Here is a 17,485-nt window from a genome sequence, read left to right as displayed (position 1 = left end):
GATAGACATGATCGCATGATCAAATTAATAGTAGTAGTTTTCTGGTTGTTTGCAGGATACTAGAATTTGAATCACAACTGGATGGTAGTGGTGACTTGAAATCATGCGAGGTTGAGCTGTGGGACTGTTCCGGCGACTTCAAGTGTGTTCGACAAATCTTTATTGCACTTTATTTGCACCATGAAGATACATTTTACAGATTTATTCCTCTTCCAGGTTTGAGTCGTGCTGGCCTGCACTCACCAAGGACTGCAGCGGTGTGATGATTGTTTTTAATCCCGACGTTCCCAGTCACCTGAAAGAAATTGAAACCTGGCACTCGATGTTCATCTCCTCGCAAGGCTTGCAGGACAGCCAGTGTCTGCTCATTGCACATCACAAGCCCGGCAGCGCAATCGAAGAAGGGCGACTACCTTTAGGTAATCCTTTTTCAAAGTCTTCTATATGACAAATGAACCATACTTCACAAATGTTTTTTTCTCTCTCTCTCTCTCTGCAGCCTCACAGCTGAGCAGACTTACACTTATTCACTCTGAAATGGAGGAAGAGCCCGAGGACCTGAGGCGAGCTTTTTGCAGATACTTGGGGAAAGTTGTAAATACACTTTCGGAAAGTCGGGAGCAGGAGGAGATGTCCATCATCACGTAGCAGTAAAATCTCTTAAATATTAACAGGTAGCTTATAGCTTTTTTTTCCCTCCCCCTGAACATTTCTAAATTATTTATCAGACATCTCAGCTGGGTTAGCACATTTTACAAAACAAGTAGTTGACATAGACTACAAATATTTTGTCGTTGTGCTGTGAGAAACACTTTTCAATTTCAATTTTTTGTCTATTCAGTTTCATCCCATAAATGTAAAAAATGACAAAAATGGACATAAGTGTTTTTCACAGGACAGCAACAATATATTTGTTGTTTATGTTCAATGTGTAGAATGTGTTCACCGGCGTCTTTGAAGCTAATGTATAATATCCATATGCAACACTTTAACTCGAGAAAAGTAAATGGGCACAACAACATTAATAGTCCCAGTTCTACAAATTTTGCCACCTGTTTACATTTTTAATGACAACTTATGTCCATTTAAAATATATATATATTTTTTTACGTTTTTGGGATGTCTATTCAGTTTCATCTCAAAAATGTAAAAAAATGACAAAAATGGACATAAGTGTTTTTCACAGGACGGCAACAATATATTTGTTGTTTATGTTCAATGTGTAAAATGTGTTCACCGGCGTCTTTGAAGCTAATGAAGCTAATGTATAGTATCCAAATGCAACACTTTAACTCAAGAAAAGTAAAAGCACAACAACATTAATAGTCCCAGTTTTACAAATGTTGGCACCTGTTTACATTTTTAATGACAACTTCCAGAACATTCCTACGAAATCTCAATCCCCAATCACTTGTGAGCTAATTTTTGAATGGCATGTGGGCTACTCGTGTGGCTTGGGTGACCAGCGAGCACTATGTTGGTGACCTCTGGTGTAAAACATTATATATTAGTGTGCTTGTACTCTCTATGTACAGTACACTCTTAAAAAAATTCAAATTATTTAAAATTTACAAATAAACATCTTCACAATTACATATTCTCACTTGTATCCAACTAAACAAGTAAACTGCATGTAATTAAAAAAAAAAAAAAAACTCTCACAAAATAATAAGGACACATAGTCCTAAGTATATTTCTCCTCAAAAATCTATTTAAGTAGTTTGGCTATGTTAAGAATCAACCAATCACGTTCAAACTCATGAGTCAGCACACAACTGCCACCCGTTAAAGTGCCTCGAATTAGCCGCCCAAAAAATGTTCAGCGTGTTTGCATTAAACATACCTTTTGGAAACTTTGGTCAAAAACTTGAACCTTGGTTTAATCGGTCCATAACACATTTGTTATGCTAGCACAATAATACGTAGGAGGGTTTATTATTATTATTTTTTTTTTATCATCAGCTGGAACTGGGGCTTTTGTTAAGATGTAGGAAATGATGAACAGTTTCTAAAAGCAGTCCAGTGTTCACACAAAACCTTAAGACTTTTACGAGAAAGCAAAAAGAAGGTCACGAAACAAGCCTTTCAACCTTGTACAATTCTGAAGTACACTCAAAAGGATATACTGTAGATCCTTGAAAGTAGTCATCCACAAAAGCAAGCAACCTCGAATCAATGCAGTACCGTCACACTGAATGCCCTTGAAGGTAAATGCACTCAAAAATATAACCGCATGACTGTAGATCGGGCATTTAACATTCCATATAAGTCCGTTTCTCACTTCAAGAAGAGAAAATAGTATTGTATATTTAGTGCATTTTCGATGTGGCCCTGCAGCATACGATGTGAATGAGTCATCAGTCCAAATGGGCAGACAGAATGCTGAAAAAAAAAAAAAAGGTTAGGGTGACTAAGATAGCAAATATTCTTTTTCACGGTCTAAATCCATGCGATTAAAGACAAACGTCATCAAATTTGGCAAGTAGCCTGCGCGTAATAAGATGGGCCGGCCAGCAATCGGCCTTGAAGGCACCATTTATTCAGCGCCGGAAACTTAAAGGTTGCTTAACCTCGCGTTGCACTTTCATATTTTCATTGACGCATTTGGTCTAATAAATCTTATTCCCCCAGTCTGGATTTATCTTAAAGTGACTCACTGGCTCTAAGCACATCTTCCATCACTATCTTCATCAAAGTAAGACTGTCGGAAACGGACTGCACTGGAGAAATCTCTCAACTGTGCTCAAGTATGTTTTTATCTGTATGCGTACTGCAAGAGATAATGAGAAAGAGAATTGTTGATTGCATTTGCATAGCTGATTATCTATCAAAATGTGATTAACTAGTGTCTTATCTTTTAATTGTCGCCGCTAGAATGGATTCTCCATATCGGAGGTCCAACATGAAAAAATGTATGTACTGCTCTTTTGTTGTTTCTTGCTTTTATTCAAAGCAAGAACCCGATTATAAAGGCTCTTTTGAAGGGCCTATCCACTTATAACCCATTGCTATTATCTGTTTCTTTGCCTCAGCAATAGTCTTCATAGGTCAATGTGCTGAATGATAAAATATTGCAAACTATTCAGTCGATATTTAGTAGATTTTACACAGATCTGATTGGTTCAGCAGATATTTTACATTTTGATGAAAAAAATCAATCAGTTACAATCAAACACAATCGGTTTCTCAGCATATTAATCAGATTAAATTTTTTTTAAATCCAGTATTTTTGTATTGGTGCTGCTCAGCATTTTTGAGAGAATTTGTAGAGTTTAACCTTAATTGTTTTTTCCACCAATGCATTTAAATGAGCGCTGATTTTACGCAAATTTTGGCTATTCGAGGGCCGTGCCGGTCCGGTCCCAATCCTCCTTGAAGATCAGGGGTCGACTGTGCAGTTTATAGACAATTTGTTTAAATAGATTGGATGGACTGGTCCATCTTCTGATCATATCACTGATCGTTTTTTTTTTTATACTCTCTGATCAATGATCATTTTAAAAATCCTGACCGTATAAAGCGAAAGCCTAATATTTAATGCAAAGTATATCTGGTGTGTGTGTTAATATTGTGTATAATCGGGACATTTCTGTCATCTTTTTAACTCCTTGTGTCATGTATCAATATATTTATTGTACCATGTAAATAATGAAAACAATATATATGACTTAAAAAAATGAGGAAAGTGTTTTTTTTCATCTTCCAAACAGTCCTTTTTTGACACAGTGTGTTCCCAACTGTTTTTTGGCAATTGACATCCAAAATTGCCTTGAGATCATTACCAAGGTGTTGTGATCTACTTTGAGCCGCTTCCCTACCTATTTTTTGTGATCATCTTCACTCCATCAGGCAAAATTTTACATGGAGCACCAAAGCGAGGGCAATTGATGATCCTTTTGTGTGTCTTCCTCTTTGGAATAATGACACTATTAGTTGCCATCTTCTCACCAAGCCTTTTGATGATGTTTTTGTAACACATTCCAGACTTGTGTCTTGTCCCTGACAACCGTTCGACAGCTCTTTAGTCTTGTCCGTGGTGGTGGTGTTATCAAGATTGGAAGGTAAGATATTTATTTTTTAAACAGGTATGCTTCATAGTGATACGTTGTAGGGTATCCGATATTTATTTCAGTCAGTAAAATACACAACATTTCGTGATTTTTGTTTTGTATTTTTGACTGATGTTCTATCACCCTAATCAATAGAAAACAAGAAAATGTGTTCGTTTTTCAGTAACAGGAAATCAAAGCACTTCCCCCCTACTGTAATTAGACAATTCAGATTTAATTTGCTTCGAAAGGATTTTACTGACATGTAAAAATTAAATTAAATTTCAAAGGAAAGAAGCACAAGAAAATACATTTCATATATAGTGGAATTGCCCCTGGTATGGCATGTTTGGCAATACAACTGGAAAAACTCTGTGTCTCTGATCTTGTCATAATGCCAAACCAACAGATGCAAATTCCCTCCATTTTCACTTGTACAGCGTAAGCACGGATCAGGTTAGAACCATGGTGAGCGGATCCGTTGCCGTTTCGAGGGGGCCTAACTCCGGTTCCTGCTGAACTGAGCCAGTGCTTGGTGAACATCCAACTGTTATCAGCTCAGTAGGCACAGGAGGTTGAGCCCAGGCACCCGCGCACCGCCCTATGTTGGCCACACGGGGGAGAAAGAGAGCACACAAAGGCAAAGCTCTTGTGACTGTGCAGGTTTCCCAAGAAATTGGAACTAACAAGTGTGCCGTGTCACATTAGTGTCATGATTGGTGAGAGATCATCAGATGTGCTGTGGGAAATGAACTTCATTTCATTTAATTGCTCTGAAACTAATTTAGTTATTTAATAGTTTTTTTTCCCCCATCTACGCCGCCAATGAATAGTGACAGCATAGCTGCAGCTGTTCTGAATGTGCTATACAAATAAAGATGAATTGAGTTGAGCACAATTAATTGCTTTTCAAATTGGAGTAAATGGAGTGCACTTAGTGTTTTATCTATACTCAACAAAAATATGAACGGGACACTTTTGTTTTTGCTCCCCATTTTTTTATGAGATGAACTCAAAGATCTAAAACGTCTTCCACATTCACAATATCACCATTCCTCTCGAATATTGTTCACAAACCAGTCTAAATCTGTGATCGTGAGCACTTCTCCTTTGCCGAGATAATCCATCCCACCTCACAGGTGTGCCATATGAAGATGCTGATTGAGATACCATGATTAGTGCACAGGTGTGCCTTAGACTGCCCACAATGAAAGGTCACTCTGAAAGGTGCAGTTTTGTTTTATTGACTGGTTTTGTGAGTCCCCAGATCTCCCCCGCCCACCAATTAAATTAAATTACATTAAACAAACCCTGCCATGAAAAGGAAAAGTCTTGAGTTATTGACAACAACCATAAAGGTTTATAATTGTAAATTGTAATCGGTGCCATTACCATTGCATAGTGGCAAAGCACTACATGTAAGATGCTCAACTGGTCTCAACATACGATGCCACTAAATGAACACTTTCCCCCCAAAATTTTAATTTTTTTCTTATCTGTATATATTTGACATTTATTTTATTTTACTTTTTTTATGTAGTTTTATGCAATATCCTAAGCATTATTGGTTTGACTCTCGTTCAGATTTTTTGATCGGTGCCACGTCTGTCTGCAACTCCCAGAAGCACTTCCATTAGCCATATCATGCTAATACTGATAACCTTGTACATTTTTCTCACTACAATCACTTTTTATCTCCAGACAGATAAGTAACATAAGATGAAGACATAGTTTATTTGCCTGCCTTTATGACAAATATGTTACGTAAGAGTTTATTAGCAGTGTTGCGGTCAATGCAGGATTCGTAAAACCTTACATTCACAGTTAAAAAAAAAAAAAAAACACGCACACACAAACTTGAATGCAGCTTCCGTTGTTGACCACCCAGACAGTAATTGCGCTCAATGTTCACAATTACATCGCTACTTGTGCCCCCCCCGATGAGACATTTCCTGTATTTCCTTCCTTTGCGTGACTCAGCCTTCCCTTGCTCACCACCTCCTCCTATCCTCTGCTATACCAGGGCTTCTAGCCAGCATGTCCCGGAGAAGCTTAAAAAATAACCAATTGACATGATGGACATTGCATTTTATCCCACTATTGATGGACATTCTGTACAATCACAAGTATATTGCATCTATATAAGCAAAAAAAAATTCTTTAGCATGTCTACTCACTAGCCATGTCATTAGGTACAACTGCATAATTATTGCTAATTTGTATAGTGAACTAAAATTTGCAATACTAAAGGATTGACGTACCCCTTCTATAAAGTCAAGACAAAGCCCATTGGATACTTTCAAAGCAGCCTTTACAGGACTTTTTAAGCCACACGCTTCCTCATCAGCGGCACAGAGTTGCTCCACCCCGTTTCCCCGGAGACCCTCTTAAAAAAAAGTCAAAACAAAGCCCATCAGACTTTAGAGCTGTCTTGATGACACACTTTGAGACACACATGCACTTCAATGTACCAAGTTGGCACTAAACTGTCATAACAAAGAGTCAATGGGTACTTTTAAAACATATTTCTTAAAATAAAGCTTTAAAAGCCACATTTCCCCTTAATCATTTTTGACAGAGTTGGCATCAGCGCACCTTATTTCTGTGCACACACATCCTTGTAAAAAAAAAAAAGGCAAATGAGGCCTTCTACCCACGCACACATGCTGTTTAAATACTTTTAGAACAGTCAGATTTCTTCCCCCCAGCCATTAAGCTACTCTTACGCACACTGCAACAATTTGCGCACCCCCTCTCACCATCACACACACTTAAAAAAAAAAAGTCAAAGAAAAGCCTTTTGGATACTTAAAGAAAAGTCTGCCCCAAACTATTGTTCTGAAATCAAAAGTCCTTCTATGGAGGACCAATAATCGTAAAATTATAAATACATGAGAAAAACCTGATCTAAAAATATAATTCAAAAATTAAATACCCCATCAGCATCATGACGGATATGGTGCACCCCGTTACGTGAAAAAAAGCCAAAGCCTTTTGCATACTATTAGAGCAGTCTTTATAAAAGCCTTTAAACTGCGCACCCCCTTCAACACTGTGACAGAGATGACGCACCCCCTCTCACCCGTACACATCGGGGGGGGAAAAAAAAAAATCAAAATTCTTTATCAAACTTTAAGCTGGACATATACAATGCATTTTTTTAACAGCTCTTGTACTGGATTTACATTTATTAACACATTCGTATTGCAAAAGAAGACTTTCCTCTCTTGTCTGTTGCTTTTGATTAACCGGGCAGCGGCTAGTGCCTAACTTCATAATCGTTGATCCCACGTTGACTCTTCACAGCTGTTACAACAGCGGCGCTTCAAAACGCTGGAAATGCTAGCAAGGAGCGGAACTTAGCCACTGTGAACACAGGATTTTCCACTGAACTGTTCACGGAGCAAGCTAAGTCCTGCGCCTCGTCCAAACTCTTGGCGCATCCAGATGGCTTGTAATATAGTGTGGAGGGAAGTTGAAGCGTCAAACGCGTGGATTAAGTTGTAATATCTTCATCAGATACTGATTGGGAGATTTGGGGTGGATAAAGCCTGGTGGGTAAAATATGACCTGTGGCCATATATACTGTACATGAAAGGGTCACTTGGAGGGGAAAAAAAAAATACTTTTTTTTTTTTTTAGTCTGTATAGTAATACACTGTGTCCCAACAGTCACTATCCACTTCCTTTCCATTTTGTTTCAGAAATCATTCAGATAGATATAGGACCATCGGCATTTGATAGCTTATGCTTTGCAGGTTTTGAGACCATTCCCATTTCCAAAGGCTTATGATACTCAACAACAACCTTGCCATGCCAGCGTAAATCGTAGAAAGCAATTTTAGAACGCTGCTCCAATGTTGATCGATGAGTCGTGGGCATATAACGTGCTTAGAAAAACTGCAAAGCCGAAGCTTTCAAATGCATATGGCCTCACATCTGGCTGAATGATACCTGGAATCAACACAAAAAAGGAAGTGCATGTACTGCCCTTGAAAAATGTGTGGTCTTTTAGCAATATCCTTCTTTTTGAAAGAAAAGGGCTTTTTTTTCCCTTTACCATTGTTATTGTGGTAAATTGTAATTTTAGATAATAAAAAAAAAGAGGGAGAGAGACTTGTTTATGTAGAAGCATATTGCAATCACTTTTTTATCATTGGGCTTTGTTGTTGGATTATGTTTTTGTTTCTGTTTTTCTGTTTTGTTCAGGAATATTTTTTCTGATTTTTGGATTAAAAAAAAAAATCTTGGGAGGATTTTCCCCCAGTTTTTGTATTTTTTTCCTCTGTTTTTAAATTTTTTATGACAGATTTTTTTTTAAACAAACAGAAAACAAAGATTATTCTATAAAATAGAAAAAAATAGTCTGGGGGAAAAAAATCATTTTTTCAAATGAGTTTTTTTTTTTCATTCTCTCAGTAGCATTCAATACACTTCCATAATTTCTAACTCTGAACATTGTTAACGCAATCAACCCCCCCGCCCCCCAATAAATAAATACATAAATAAATAAATAATAATAAAAATAATAACATGTCTAAGTTACCACAAGCTTATAAATTATAGGTTACAGTCACCATTTTTTACTGTACAGTATTTAATTAGATGATTGAATTATAATTAAATTTATTATAAAATAACTTTAAAAATCTGAATTATTATATTACCATTAAATAAACACATTTACATACACTTTCGCAACTTTGCTCACCCGTGAGACAAAACTAAATTATCTATGGTTCATTTCATGTCACAAGAATCAACATTGAAATCAATTGTCCAACATTGAATGTATCACAAAACTGCCCTGTGGAAAATTTCTGGGAAAATGTTTGATACAATATTTGATTTGGTTGTTGTAGTTTGTGCAAGTGTACCTAATGATATGGCAGCTGAGTGTGTTCCGTTCCCGTTGAGGTCCACGCGTGCATTTCAGTTGTAACCGGTTGGAAATCCCTGGCAATGTGATTTACATTACATGAAAGACCAAATCACTCTGCCAGGAATCCCTCCGACTAAACCGGCCTCTTCTCGCAATCCCGCTCGGGAGACGGCAACATCCATCCCGCGTCCACACCTGAGAAGAGAAAAAAGATGCATGTGGTTAGAGTTGAGGACAGAATGAGCACTGGTGTGGCAGATCATCTCATCACTTGCTCATTACGGCGTACACACGTAACACGCCCTTTAAAGTGTTGACACTTGGAAACCCACACACACGCACGGCACACCTCTGCACCTGGATAAGCACAACCCTGTAAACTGTGCGAACTCTATGTGAACGGCGGATGCGGATTGCATACGCTTGGTTTATTCAAATGCAGGGCCATGTTTTTCTTAAAAGAGCATGCAAAATTAGATTTCTTGAATTGGTGCACCCCCTCACCCCTGGACATATTCTAAAAAAAAAAAAAAAAGGGATACTTTTAGAGCAGTCTTGATCACATTTTTTAAGCCACGCATCTCCTCTAAGACCCCGACAGAGTTGGTGCACCTGCGCTCCTCCTACATGCACACCAATAACTACTTTTAGAGCCTTTGTAAAATGTCATAAGCCATGCAACATACTGATAGAGTTGGTGCACTCCATCTCCCACAAACAAACCCTAGAAAATACGGCCGATTATCGGCGCCGATATTGGGCACGTTGACTTATATTGGTATCGGCCTTTTAAAAAAAAAACAACAACCTCGAGGCCAATATAAATTAAATTTAAAACCATTTAAATCTCAGTAAGGAAAGATTTATTTCAATTTTCAGTTAACTTTATAAGAGATGCTGCTTATCCTGGGAACCTTCTGAGCCATTTTGTTTTTGTTCGACATTAAAGTCTAAGATTTCAGGCATTTTAAAATTTTGTAAAAAAAAATAAAATAAATAAATAAAATACTGTAGAAATCTATAGAGAGCTATGGTATTTACTTGTTTAAGTTTCTATTTAACTTTTTAAGACATACTGATAACCTTGGGAGCTACCTGAACATTTTGTTAGAAATGTAAAAAGATGTCTATTCTTTATAAGGTTAAAAAAATCTGTCTTAAAAAAGTCTGAAAAATTGTTCAGTAAACATGCTTTAAGACATTACAACAGTCAAGATTCAAGATTGGCACAAATTTGCTGACAAAAAAATGTTTTCTACCCTTTTTACTGAAAATTAACTCATTCACTCCCATCCATTTTCACTGAAGCAACCCCCTTCGCTCCCGGCTGTTTTACTGGATTTTGACTGATTTTGCAAGGTACACAGAATATTGTGTTCTATTGCTATAAAAAACATAGAACCTACCAAAAGAAAGATTAAGAGTCTCTTCTTTCATCAGGAAAAAAACAAGTATATTTGTATCTGTTTCCGTTTTGTAGCAATTAGCATTAGAATATAGCTAAGTTTCATCATTATTCACAAATCGGTTTAAAACAGTGGGGAAAAAGAGCTTAACCTGGCTGATCTCTTATACTCTGCTGCCACCCGCTGGACGTTTTTGTAATAACTACCATTGCTTTAAGTAGCCTCTTCATGTCCGAAGCTGTATCAAAGCCTTCTGTGTGCTCTAGCATAAAAAAAACAAACAAACATAAAAAATGTAAAAATATGATTTTAGGAGTGAAGGATAAAGTATTAAAAACATATTTATATGTTTTGGGGTTTAAATGAGTTAATATCGGCTCCAAATATCGGTGATCGGCCTCCTTGACTACTAATAATCGGCATCGGTATCGACCCTGAAAAAAAACAATCGGTCTCGCTCTACTAGAAAAGCAAAAATAAACCTTTGGGACACATTTACAACACTTTTTTTTAAGCGCACACACACACACACACACACACACACACACACATACCCCTCAACTTCCGAAAAGAGGTGGCATATACCCCCTTTATAAACCCTGAAATAAGTAAAAAACAAACAAATCCCTTGATACCTTTAGAGCAGTCTTTACAAAACAAAGCCACACTCCCCACTTAACATCCCAGCAGAGTTGGCGCACCCCCTCTTCTGACATAATGTAAAAAATAAAAGCAAAGATAAGCCCTTTGGAATCTTTTAGTCCAGCCTTTATGAAACTTTTTAAAACCACACATGCTCTCCAACATTCTGACAAAGTTGGCGCACCTCTTCTCCCTGACACACCATAAAAAAAAAAAAGCACAGTTAAACCCTTTGGAAACTTTTACAACACAGGCTTTTTGAAACTTTTAAAGCCATGCACAACTTCCAACATCCTGACAAAGTTGGCGCACCCCTTCTCCCCTGCACACACCCTAAAAAGTCAAAAGAAAGACATTTGAATACGTTTATAGCCATCTGTTGTAAATTCTTTAATCCACCCACACGTCACCAATGACAAATGTTCATGTTAGAACGATATAACAACTCCCGGTTGTCGTGACGTTTGAAATCTGATTTCTATGTCATTGCTTCACTTTCTGCTAGCTTGATGTTGTTGTTTTTTTTTTTTTTGGGGGGGGGGGGGGAACAATTTCCAGCAGCTCTGTTCATTTCCATCAAAAGGAGATTTTTCATAAGCCAGTAAGTCAGAGGGATAATATTGGTAAAAAAAATAAAAATAAGGAGTCATTTTGTATAAAACAACCCAGAAAGTTGGAGCAAATTGACCCATAAAGTGGAGCGGTCCATTTTTGATCCATAATTGGGTTACTTTTGACCCAATTGAGTGCAGGAAAGTTAGCGTTAGCATTTAGCATTGTACTGCAATCAAATCAAGGTTATTAAATTGAAAAAAAAAATTCCGTTGATGACGGTGCATTTAAAAAACAACAAATAATTGAAACAAAATTTTATGTTTAGAAAAATACAAACTATTGATGATTATAGCGAAAATGTTCTTTGTCAAGTAATTTCATACAGGAGCCTTTGGGGTTAACCCCGCCAGCCAGATTGATAATTGTGATTCACTCGAGGGAGGTTCTTCACATTATCAATCTGGTACTTTACCGTAGGCAGACCCGTTCGGGAAAGGTGGGACTTGCTGTACAATACTTCGAGCTGATTGGACCATGCGGCATCTTTGCACATTTTGTTTTGACCAATCAAAAAGGCAACGGATGAAAATCTCGTCTTCCGTCTCGTCTTAGGGAGGGGTGGGGTTTGGGGGGGGGCATGAACATCTTTACCAGATAAAAATGCACAAAACTCCTCTCGCTGTTCAAATTCAACAAGAAAACGGTGAGTAATTCTGCGAGAACAGAATTAATTGCAGCATCCATTCGTCAGGTTTGTTTGTTTCCCCCCCGCCATCGGCGCTTATTGGTTTCGTCCTGCCTAAACAACGCCTAATTGGTCTGACCTATAAAGGTCAGCTACAAACGTATCAGCGGGAGCGGTACAAGATGTATTCTCCAGAGTTTGCGAACTCACAAATACCGCAAGGTTACTTCAGGGTTTGTTTTAAATGCATTTATTTTGTTATTACTATACGGCCGTGCAGAGGAAGGAAGGTCGATTTGGGCTTTGTAGTTAACTTATTCTTTTAAATCTTGCACTCAACAAATAGTTCATATTAAAAGCTGAAACTAGTACTGAAACTAATAAAAACCAAACAATAAGCATTTTTGAAGAAAAAAATTGTCAAAGAAAAATCTAAAACTATCATTGAATCAACAGTTCAAAACATTCAGGTAATGTTTAAGTAATGACGATTCATCGCTATACTAAAAAGCTATTTCCTGCCATTATTTTAGACTTTGAAGAGGAGGACATGTTATTATCAAATGATCCAAAAATGATATTTTTTCTCCTATTAGTGTACTTTTTGTAAAAACAAACAAACAAAAATCCTTCAAAATTCGTATGAAAACAGATCCCCACTGTCTATTTTTTCCCTTACTCCTGTCCAAACGATCACATGCACAAGTCGTCAGCAAGGATCACCAAGGGAACATAAAAAGTATCTTTCTTCACTAAATCATATTTTGGATCAGCAAATGATGATGAAATAAAGATGTGAGTACCAAAGTGGCTTCTCTTCGCCATCCTGCTTCCAACAGTTGTCTGCCATTTCCCCGCAGATCTGTGGATTGTTTGGAACTCTTTTAGATCATTGCTTAGCATTTATTGCCCCCCCCCCCCCCTAAATGCCAATTCTCCACTCTTTTACAGCTCTCACATGAGCAGTTCTCCAATGTAACCGGCAGCTGTTTTCTATGAAAACTCTGTACTGCTGCTGGCGGCAGATAAAGCGATGTAAAGGTAGCATAGAGCCTAGTTAAAGCAGAGTAAACAGGCCTCCACCTCCCAAAAAAAAAAAAGAAGTAATGTTTGCGATCAAAACATGACCTCAAATGAACACTAATGCGGCTTTATATCCACTCAATGTGCTAACAAGATATGGCTTGCAATATTACGCTATAAATCGGGTTCTCTCAGTCGTTTTCCCAGCCCAGGCAGGTCATGGAAGGAAATCAGAGCGTAAAAGTAAAAAAAAAAAAATGGACTGAAATGAACAAGTCAGCTAAGTTGCTACGATCTTGGAGACACATCATCATTTGCTGTCATTGTGTTTCTGTATCAACTGCAGAGTCACGCAGTTGAAAACACATTTTCATCGTTTGTATCCCCAATTTTGCTTTCCTTCAAGAGGTTTTCTCTCTTTTGTCGGGCCACAGTTGTAAATAAGAATTTTGTTTTTAATCTGTTGTGCCTGGCTTAATCAAGGTAAAATAAACATTTTAAAAAATCTGTGACACTATATTCTGGCAAAGAAAATATCTTTTCTCCATGTAAAATGACAACTTTATTTTCACAATATTTCAAGTTTTTCCTCATGACCTATATTTAAAAATCACTATCTAATTTTACTAATAGTCACATCTGGTTTACATTATGAATTAAGTGTAATAACTTAATTGAATGAAAATGAAATGACTTTCCGCACAAAATACCACATTTCATTTGTCTTGCAAAAGTCCAACTTTTGTTGCCTTTTCTATTAATAAAATCAGGAGCATATTGTAATTAAACATTAAAACATGTAAACATTCCGACCATTTCTCGTATACAAATGCAATATTCAGACTTTTGACATAATATTAGGGCAGAAATGTAACTTTTCTTCATAAAATCACTACTTTGTTTTTTAAATATTCCCATTTTTCACCTAACATGCCAACTTTATTGTTGGAACATTGTGACATTTCTCCATAAAACAGTGTACCAAATTACATAACTTTTTCCTCCTAAAATTATAACTTGAATGAATGAATATTTTGACTTTTTACCTATAAAATTTACTTTATTGTTATTACTTTTAAACTTTTTTCTGGCAAAAATGTAACATTTTGTCATCAAATTATATCATAATTAACAATATTGCTGGGGTTTTTTTGGGGGTGGGGGGGGGAGCTATGGAATGTATTGTAATCACTTGGGGGGGGGGGATCTCCAGGTTTTCTGAGTAATTTATTTTGGGTTTTGTTTTTGGGGATTTAAAAAAAAATGGTATATATATTTTTAACTGTAGTTTCTTGAGTGGGGGTGATTTTTGTTGTGGATTTTTTTCAGTTATTTTTTTTTAATTAAAAAAAATCCCCAAAACATTTGTTTCTTATTTTTGGATATATATTTTTTTAATACTCCAAAAAACAGAACAAGAACAAATCAAACAGAAAAACAGGAGGAAAAAAATCCATAAAACAAATAAATATATTTTTAAAAAAAGTCCCAAAAAAACAAAGCCCGAAAATAAATCACTCAGAAAAAAGTTTTTTCCCCCTGAGTGAACACATTCACTATTTTTCCCCTCATAAACATTACAATTAATTCTCACAACTTTATTTCCTATAAAGCAAAGTTTGATTTGTGCCTAATACTCCTTCATACCAGTAGAGCTGGAGCTGTATGAATGGAAACAATTTGGGAAAACCCTGTAGCAACCTGCTAAAACGTCACTGTAACATCCAAAAATAAATACAAATAAAAAGTTGGCATCTATGGAAGAAATTAGGCAGCGTTTTGCGTACACTTTGTTCCCTCTAACGTCTCAGTCCTCTGTCGGGTTTATCTGGATCCACAAGTGGCTGACAATAACAGCCTCAGGCAGGCTTGGCTTTGACAGCCAGTCACGGGAACTCAAATGATTCTATGATGTCTGTGTTTGCATCTCTCTCACGCTCGCTCTCTCGCTGTCTCTTTGTGTGGTATTTTTGGTCTGTGATGTGTACAGCAGTCCCACTGTAGGACATGAATGCATTAATGCATCCATACAGATTTGCCACACTTAAAGCAAAATACAGCCTAACAAACTGAAACTTGCATTGATTTTAATTAACCGCCCTGCGCAGCGCAATTGAATATCTCTAAAACATGATCATATGGAGAGAGTGGAATAAAATTGTCACGTTTCAAGCAGCGTACAGTTTTGCTGGCTTGCGGGGGCTGCCCCCGGGCTATAGCTCTTTGGTCGGCCTGGAGGGGCTCCAGCTTGTCTGAGCTGCATTTCTTTTTCCAATATGAAGGCTTTAATTATCCTTCAAGTGCCACTTCATCATTTAATCTGCCATTTGTATGTCTTGGAATATGCACAAACATAGCATTTTAGCGGAACTGAGATGGGAATGAGCTGAGTTATTTTGTGTTCGACTGGCACAATATAAAGGGGAGACGTATATTGTCAGTTTGACTTAATTTAATAATTTAATATTTAATAATAATGCATATAATTGTGGAGTGGACTGAGGTCAAGCTGTATTTTACAATTTAAAAAATGTGCAGAATTTCACAAGTTCATGTTAAAGATTAGATAGCTCTTAATATGAAAAGAAAAATGCACTGAGCTGTCACCAACGTCTTACAAATGCAATTATGCCATCTAGTGGCAGAAAACGACCAACACAAATCAATATCACACTCGTTTTTTACAGTACAGTACATCTTTTTAATTTTAACTTAATTTTCTGAATTATTATGCAGCCATATTTCTATTAGTTAAATTTTTACTATCCACTTTTATGAGTACGATTGTATGATAATTTGTGATTAATCGTTAACTATTGAAGTCATACGATTAATTACGATTAATCTTGGCACCCCTAATATATATATATATATATATTTTATTTTTATTTCATTTTTTTTTTCTTTAACATCTCAGAAAGCACTATTTCATACAAGCCCATAGAACAAAAGAGAAGCCGGTAGCAAGCCATCCTGACAAAGCCTGGCCCTCATGTTCACGCCGCTCCCAGACTTGATGAACTGTCACAAGTGCTGGCTTGCTTTTTAAAACAAAAAGAAAATGCTCTTCGGTCACGCCCATCGCGCTCCGATGCTGAGCCCAAAACACTCGCACGAAGTCGGTCAGGGTAGGGGGCCTCCCGGACTTTTAACAAGTCAGCCTCATGACTTACTTCCAAGCAATCCGTGCTGCTCGTCAGTGCTTTTCCTCCCTCTTTGAAGGGCGACCAGCCAGGGCCTTTCTCTTGTGATTACCCCGTGATTTGAACAGCCGACTCAACACTTTTTTGGCAGCGGGCCAAGAGCGCACAAGATCGGTCTGGGCCTTACGAACTCCATGTCCCAAGGTGACCTTTTGGCTCTTTGTAACCTATGTTACCGAATGTGGTATTTAATACATTTTTTTGCTCCTTATGTTTAAAGATTGGGATGAGCTTGCACGGCTTTGATCCCATGTCAACTTCGTTTTGCTTCAGGCAAAGATGGCAGCCTGCTCTTCACTCCACCAATGATGTCATTTCATTTCAATGAGTCACACAAACATGTTTAGGATTAGTTTGCCATAGTCTTCTATCATTCACAGAAGACATTGATTAGGTACACCGAGGATTCTCTCCCCTCCGCCCACCCAGTGTGGCGGCCATCTTGGCCAATTGATTAGGTACGCCCAGGATTCTCGCCACTCCGCTCGCCCAGGGCGGCGGCCATCTTGGCCAATTGATTAGGTACGCCGAGGACTCTCTCCCTCTCGCCCAACCGGGTCGCCGGCCATCTTGGCCATTTGACTACTACTAAATTTACTACAACTACAAGTACTACTGCTACTGCTACTACTACTTACTACTACTACTACAAGTACTTGCTACTACTAAAAGTTCTTCTACTATACTACTACTACTATTGCTACAAGTACGACATGCATCTTTCCACCTTGCAACAGTCAGCAGTCCCATTCAAAATTTCCACGGAAATTTTTCTATTTTTTATTTTTAAGGCTTTGATGCAGCTTCTGACCTGAAGTGGTCGCTTAAAGTAATGGTAGTTATTACAAAAAAATGGCCAACAGGTGGCAGCAGAGTATAAGAGATCAGCCAGGGCCATGTTGCAACAAGCTCTTTTTCCCAGTGTTTTCAACAGGTTTGTGAATAATGATGAAACTTAGCTATATTCTAATGCTACAAAACGGAAACAGATAGAAATATACTTTTTGAGACTCTAATCTTTCTTTTGCCAGCTTCCGTGT

The 17,485-nt window shown here is 37.5% G+C and overlaps 1 protein-coding gene across 3 annotated transcripts in view; it reads left to right on the top strand.

Moving 5' to 3' along the window:
- ift22 (intraflagellar transport 22 homolog (Chlamydomonas)) overlaps nucleotides 1-17,485 on the top strand; it is a 63,656-nt gene that overhangs the window by 600 nt on the left and 45,571 nt on the right. Inside the window, exons 3-6 of one of the 3 annotated variants that reach the window (XR_013291024.1) lie at nucleotides 56-142; nucleotides 217-419; nucleotides 500-674; nucleotides 3,985-4,061. Coding sequence is in view for 2 of the 3 variants with exons in the window: in XM_077556089.1 (XP_077412215.1) it covers nucleotides 56-142; nucleotides 217-419; nucleotides 500-648 (439 nt within the window). In the remaining variant the exon portion in view is untranslated. Of the gene's footprint in view, nucleotides 1-55; nucleotides 143-216; nucleotides 420-499; nucleotides 3,853-3,984; nucleotides 4,062-17,485 lie in introns of those variants that run through there. The other 2 variants (XM_077556089.1, XM_077556090.1) reach the window with 2 other exon arrangements.

This window comes from Vanacampus margaritifer, chromosome 2 (genome assembly GCF_051991255.1).
Source record: "Vanacampus margaritifer isolate UIUO_Vmar chromosome 2, RoL_Vmar_1.0, whole genome shotgun sequence".
NCBI classification, from domain to species: domain Eukaryota; kingdom Metazoa; phylum Chordata; class Actinopteri; order Syngnathiformes; family Syngnathidae; genus Vanacampus; species Vanacampus margaritifer.
The sequence above is the reverse complement of the archived record's forward strand: the minus strand, read 5'-3'. Positions and strand labels throughout refer to the sequence as shown.